General features: G+C 37.5%; 1 protein-coding gene across 1 annotated transcript in view; it reads right to left on the bottom strand.

Moving 5' to 3' along the window:
• Positions 1-568: 568 nt before the first annotated feature.
• RNASEH2B (ribonuclease H2, subunit B) overlaps positions 569-7429 on the bottom strand; it is a 38814-nt gene continuing 31953 nt past the window's right edge. Inside the window, exons 10-11 of the mRNA XM_009587260.1 lie at positions 2912-2992; positions 569-968 (exon numbers count right to left, since the gene is read on the bottom strand). Coding sequence (XP_009585555.1) covers positions 861-968; positions 2912-2992 — 189 coding nt within the window. The 3' untranslated portion in view covers positions 569-860. The remainder of the gene's footprint in view (positions 969-2911; positions 2993-7429) is intronic.

Raw genomic sequence — 7429 nt, 5'->3', positions numbered from 1 at the left:
CCTAATTATTTTGTAAGGACCTATTGACCTTGGAACTGAACATTAAAATACCCCTATATTGCTATGTGTTAAGAGATTTATCATGTAAGCCCAAAGTGATGTTGTAATTCTTTAAGGATTAAAATTTATACAGAGGAAAATACCAAAACCCCTTAAGAAATGTCCCGAAGCCTAATCTAACTCTTGAAACATACAGCAAATACAACAAGCACAAATTTGTTACACAAAGCACTTTATTGCATTACATGCGCATTGACATTTATTGCAATTTGTTTCTAGCATACTCAAAACAACCAAAATCCCAATATAGACACTATCTTTGCCTTGATAAATTGCCACCAATGGCAATGCTTACATCAGCACTTAGATCTGGGTCAACATAAAAATCTAACGATGCCATCCTACTCTGGTGTTATACTGGGTAAAAATCTCCAGAAAGTCTCAAAAAATAATGCTCCTTATGAACGAAAAAACTCTCCTTAAAAACTCATCAAAGGAGGGCATGTTTCCAGCCCAGAATGGAGTGCAATAGAGAAAATTCTGTGGTGGCCTTGACTGAGCTTGCTCTAGAACAAGCAGCAGTACAGTATGGTACCATGCTAATCCTTGCTTCTGAGCTCACAGGACCATGCTAATGCAGCTAGGCTGTCTTCCTGATCCAGGCTGGAATATCTGCATGGTACTGCCTTGCCCCACTGAGGCATAACAGCTCTGTCCCACACTAGCTCACAGATCTCTCCATGACACTCCACCACGTACACAGACATGCCCTGCATCTACTATACTAACAAAAAACCCCGAGACATCTTTAGCTTAACATAAAAATAACGACTGTATAAAACTCTTTCAAGAGCAAGTCTTTATTTTGATGCTTTAGGTTTGGAGCTGAAGAAAGCAGAAATGGATTTCATTCCACTCTTATCAACTTTGGCCAGAGCCTTCTGTGCTGCAGACATCTTGCTGTTTGCCTGTTAGTGAAATGATAAACGGAAAAAGTTAAGCAGCATCTCCATAGGAGAGGAGTATAAGCTACAAACTCCTAAATACAGAAGTCAAGGAAGAAGTTGAATTGCTTTTTTAGTATACAGCAGTAAAGATAATGTTATGCAGGCCTTAAATTGTAGGAGAAAAACCTTACTAAACAAATTTGAGATTATTCAAATAGAAAAATACTTGTCACAAATTACTTAACCTCAGACAAAGACAGAGAATCAATTACAAGGACAAGGAGGTGAAACATCTTTCCTTTCTGCAGAATGAGGTATCCCAACTCAAACGTTTACTTTGGGATAATCCCTGAGTGTACATTAAGAGGAATAATGCATGCAATATAACAGATGCATACTGTACCCTCCAACTCAATCTCATGATTATGCTGTCAGCAGGCTGAATTACAGCCTTGCATTACAGATGATGAATAATTCACACTGATTTATTATCAAAGACTCTATGCACAGTGAAATAAAGGGAAAAGAGATGGAAGAACTAAGAATGAAGAAGGTAACTAACATTTGCAAAGCACTTCAAGGCCACTGGGACAACTTCCCAGACTTTTACACCTAAAACACATTTTATGAGCCACGTTTTATAGAGCTGACCTCTTTTCTTTCTTACATTTTAAAATGTTATGTTTTAAATCTCTAGCTGTTTTCCCTATTAAGAAAACTTTGCATTGACCTTTCTTTATGATACTGCTCAGTCTGCAGGACTTCACAATTACAATACTTGGGATCAGCTAGAAGGTTATGGATAGGATGAAGATAGGCAACAACAGTATGATCGTCTGTGTTACTATACAAACAAAAACACTGCCAAAGTATTTAAAAAAGAGTAGTATACTGTACAGAGTCCAAGAGCTCTCTTTTCTTTCCCAGATTCTCTCATCAATGTGCTTCATTATTTCAGAAGTAAATCATATTTAATGTTAAAATGAATTATCTCTCCTTAGTCTATTTCTATCTATGATCAGTTCAAAAGCTATAGGTACATAATGGGGGGAGGGGGGAAACATGCATATTTTAAACTATTTATCACCTTCACTTAGGGGGCAATCCTCTTCTTACTTCAAAACTAGCATGTGCCCTGAATACAGAAAGTTTTGGGTGTTTTGGGGGGACGAAGGAATGCATCTGTCACCAGCTGCTTCTCTTTGCAAAGGGATAACGAGTAGTCAGCATTAGTCTGAAGGTCACAAGACCAGCACAGAGGGCCTTTTTGGTTCCCGATGGACTGAAGAAGGATTCATTTTCTTCCAATGTTCAGAGAAATAAGCCAGTGCGAGCCTCACAACTTTGGCACACACAGACATAATGTATTTCTTTTCACATCTATTTCACTCTCCTAGGAATAGTACAGTGGCAGGCACCACTGGACTCAGATTTGAATTGGCCTCCAAACTTGCGTTGGAGCTGGCAATCAGCAAGCTCTGCGTTGATTTAACTTCATTAAGTTGACATAAGTAAGCGCACAAGCAGTATTTCTAGGTAAAAATAAAGCCTGTCTTAGCATCCCTTGGAATTTAAGTGAATGCTGCCATCTTTGTTTCTTTTTCAAATAACTATAATTTAACAGTTGCTATCACTAAGCCATAGGATTTCTCATCTAAAGATCTCAAAGAGCTTTGCAAACATCAGCTGAGCACCTTAACACATGTCAAAGTCTATGAGGTTCACTGGAATGTTCACTGATAAAATACAGTCAAACAGTAACAGTATAGAAGAGTTCAGAATGGGACAGCAAGACTATCAAAGTCAAATTAAACCTGAATGAAAAGTTCAAGGAGATACAACTACAGACATCTGCTATTTTGTATTTCTCATGTGTTTTGGAGGAGAAAAATAGGCACTCTGTGCTAATGTTGGATATTAATCTATGCTTTAGCAAAACATGCATGAACGCAAGGCTGGCTTACCTTTTTGGTTTTCAGATTCTTGCTGTTAAACTTAGTATAGTCGTCTTCTGCTTCCACAGGGACATCTGATAATTTCCTTTTCTGAAATGTTAGAGTGAGGAAGTTGCTCTGTCAACCATTTTTATGATGTACACACATGGAAGTTTAAAGCTTTGGCTTTATAACGTAACCAAAATAAGACTGGCAATCAACTGAAGAATCTGCAGTAGAAGTGGAAGATTTCTCTTTGTAATTGTCTTCTTTACACATGAATATATACCATCTCTACAGTATTCAGAAGAGATCATTCAGTGTCATGGGAAGCATTTTCTTCTTCCTAGCCTTCTGAAGAATGACTTCTAGAAATCACTTGAATCCCATTTTTAACTTCCATGATTGTGACTTTGGTGTCAGAGTGTATTTAGAGAACCTCTACGGAGCAGCTGTTGGAAATTTGTGTCTAACAGCCAGGGAACCTAGACTCTGGTCCCCATGGTCTCATGGAACTGTGCAGCAACTCCAGTGTTATTGCTATCTGCCAACACAAGTGGATCATCATCTAGTCTATTATCTGTTTGTGCACAACCTTTAGAAGTAATTAGTTTCTACAGTTTGGCAACAGTGAAACACTGACATAGTTCTGCTGACTGCTTCATCGCTTGAATCCAACAGTGTATTAAGAAGCTTGACTCTGCATGTGCTGGTTGCCTTCTAACTTCAGAAATAATGGAAGTGAACGGTTCTCGGCACTTCACATGATCAGGCTGTAAGAATGAATATTTCTTTCCATAAACTGTGAGCATGTGTTTAGTTTAAAGGTGAAAACTTCCTGGTATGTTTCCAAAAGTGAAAAAAAAAAAAAGTATTTTACAACACTGTATTTTTATTATTATTGTATATCTGATATTACTACCCTGTCCTTAATATCCTGTGAAATCTAAACTGTGGCCTTCCTAGTTTTTGTGCCAAAGAGAGTGATTTTGCAAGCAACTTGGATGGTACCATACATTTTAAGATCCTGTTTTATTCATTTTGTGTATGGTGCTTGTGATCTCTCTCTCTCTCTCCCCCTCCCTCCCTCTCTTTGGCACAGAAGCCAGGTCTGCAGCTTAGATTTCTCAGCTCTTAGAATCAGATCCAACAGCAGCCTTTTCTTTTGATTTCAATGGGATCTGGATCAGCCTCTCTAGGAGGCTGTTTACTGTGCTGTGATTACATTTTCAAATGACAATCTAATGAATAATTACTATTCTCCTCTTTTTGGAATCTGATAAATAAGTTTTTAAAACTTACAACAAAATGTTTGCATTTCAGCAAAACATTTGCTGTTTAGTTGTAGCAGAGCCTACATATTCTTTGTAGATGTCTGTCATCTGCCAACGGCCAGACTCCCTATGCTGACAAACTGGACAGTATGACGATTACAACACAAGATCAATGGCTTACAATTAATACAAAGAACATGTAATTTTGATTTAATCATTAAATCACAGAGTCCAGACTGTACCCAGTTTACTCTTGCACTACAAGAGAGAGAACCTGTCGTAGTTTTTCTGTTAACCACTGAAGCTTCGAAATCTCTCCTCCCTTCAGAATTTATTTTAACATCATTTCTAAACATGCAATTATTTTACCATAATAGGAAATAAGTTAGACCCTTCTTTATTTGCAATAATCCTATATTATGTCTGTCAATACACCTTGCCCTCATGAAAAGAAATGTCAATGCAAGTGAATAAAAATGGTCTGAAGGGGACTGCAGGTTCCAGTGTACAAGCTTGCCTTGCTCCTCTGAGATTGTGAAATAAAGGAGTGTTTTAATCTCTGAAGTTGCAAAGACTTAAACACAGAAGCATCATACACACCCTGGTCAGTGCTCTGGAAATTAATCAGATCCTCAGCAAGATTTCACTGCCCAACAACTGAACAGTTCTAAGCCTCATTTCCTCTGTAACCAAACTGCTGAAATAAAACTATTTTTAAAAATAGATTCTCAGAACTATCCCAATGGTATAAAAGCTATTCGTACATAATATGTAATGTACTTCACATGTAGTTTAATATAGTTGTTGTAACATGCTTATATGGCTAATGAATATCAGTTGGCTCCTGATGTGTGTTTAATATTTCTTACAATGCATAAAGATAATTCTTAACTGAATCAAAGGGCCAAGTAACTGTGCAGCCAGAACAACTGTCCAACCACATGGAAATAACTTAAATCCATGGATATACATTGGAGAACAAATGCTATTAATAACAGTAGGGCCCAATTATTCCTGCATGTGCTAGCTGACATACTGCTTAACAGAACAGTCACTGAACCAGCCAGAAATGAGGTTATTTTAGACTTTGCTTCGGTAAGTAGCAGGGACATTGCAGGAAAGGTCGGTGTAGTAAGTAACCTAGTCTCAGTAGACACAGGGTGCCTCAGTTTAAATTAAATGGAAAGGATAATCAAAAGTGGGGTTCTTGATTTTAGAGGGGCAAACTTTGCAAACCATATGCCTTACTTCTCTAAGCCAAAGCAAAGGGACTTGATGTGTGAGGAGGACACTTGGAATGCAAAAGAAAAAGATGGAAGAAGTGATTTTGGATCTTTTGCTTCAAACAAGGTAAAAAATCTTAAAGGAAAGAGCGTCTCAGACTAAACTATACAAATGCTCACACAGAAGCACACATACACCCAAAAAAAAAAGATACTAGGAGTAAGCAGAATTCTACAATGAACAGGGAAAAAAAGACTGCCAAAAAAAAAAAAGATTTGTTTTAGGGGTCAGGTAATACTGGGATAAAGTGAGAACTGCCAAAAGTCAAGCTGAGTTAGACCTTGGAAAGGAAATTAAAACAAATAGTAGAAGGTTGTTTAGCCACAGAGGGAAAAAGGGAATCAAAAAAGAAAAAGTGAAGCTGCTATACAGTAAGGATTGGATAGATATTAAAGCTAATCTACGTGTAGCCGCAAAATGGAATAAATCCTTTGCCTCAGTAAATTGTTTTCAATAAAGATGAAGAGGTTAAACACAGGGGCAGAAAAGAATATAGAAATCACTCTATTCAAGATAGAAGTAAAACTCAATATGCTGACACTGTTGGGAGACTGCCTCAGAAATCACAAGTCCAGAGGCAAAACCTGGCAACTGTTCTATCAGGTAGGGACCATACTGCTGCAGAATAGCCAAACACCCACCTATATGTAAGGAGGAGGAAAAAGTGAGAGTAGGCCTCAGCAGAATGGAGAAGGGTGAAAAAGTGAAAGACGGAAGAATAATTAAAGATATAGAGTAAATGAAAACTAAATATAGGTAATGCCTAGCGACTTATCTTTTTTTCTCAAAGATAACACATTTTCTGGTAACAGAAAACGTGAAGGATTGCCAGAGGACTTGACATGGTGCCACTTAAGCAACTGAAATTATAGAAAACAAAGATTGCATAAGAATTTTAAGGTAGGTAAGAAACTGGGTAAAAGGGAAACAAGGGCAAATAATGCAGAAAGGGATGTCATTGGATCGGACGAAGATTACTAGTGGAGTGCCACGAACAGTATCTACTCAAAATGTTCATTAATTGCTAATTAAACGTAAAAGCATGCTAATAATTGCTGAATGTACACCACGGAGTAGCATTATGAATACCTAAAGAGCTGTTAACACTATGAAGGAAAAGCCACAGAACCTTCAAGACTGGAAACATTAAAAACAGATGAAATGTACAGAAGTACAAGGTCATCTACACAGCAGCTAACTGCATAAATTTCTTGTAAATCTGAATGCTGATCAACTAAAAATTGCAGTGGAGGAAAAAACCTAACTGTGTGTCTTAACTGTTCACAGCATGACTGTGATCTATCTGGTACACCACACAGTAATAGAGGCAAATGGGATTCTAAGATGTAATGAGATAAAGTACTCCCAATTAAGACAAGAAGGGAAGAATGCCATCATATTGTACCAGTAAAGGTTTTATCATGAATAATTATACACGATTCTGGTCACCTGCTTTGAAACAACTGAATTCATCTTGGAACAGGTGTAAAGCCATGTTCCTGCAATGATGAGGGAATGGAGAACCCATCTTACACAACCAAGTTTGGCTTCACAAAATGAAAACAGAAAGGATATGTTTTCCCTTTACACACTGAGAGAACTAATGTTAGGGAGGGAAAAGAGCCATTTCAATTAAAAAAAACCAATGATAATGTTAGCACAAAAGCGCAGGGGAATAAATTGGCCATGAATAAATTCAAGGTGGAATTTACAGGAAGGTTTCTGAGCATCAGAGGAATGAGGTTATAGAACAGTCTTCCAAGAGAAGTAATGGAAATAAAAAATCCTAATGAGACTTACAGTGAAGAATGGTCAGTGCATGAGAGATTATCCAACATGGTTGTCTGGGAATCCATGACCCAGGAGGTCCCCTTCAGGGTCCTCATAAATTACATATGAAAGAAATTCTATGAGGTCATATTGTCCCATCAACCTCAATAAAACTAAATAAGCAAAACACGTATGAAAAGACTGCTGACCAAAAACATAA

This window comes from Fulmarus glacialis, unplaced genomic scaffold (genome assembly GCF_000690835.1).
Source record: "Fulmarus glacialis isolate BGI_N327 unplaced genomic scaffold, ASM69083v1 scaffold37151, whole genome shotgun sequence".
Classification (NCBI taxonomy): domain Eukaryota; kingdom Metazoa; phylum Chordata; class Aves; order Procellariiformes; family Procellariidae; genus Fulmarus; species Fulmarus glacialis.
Note: the sequence above shows the minus strand (reverse complement) of the source record. Positions and strands in the feature narration are given on the sequence as shown.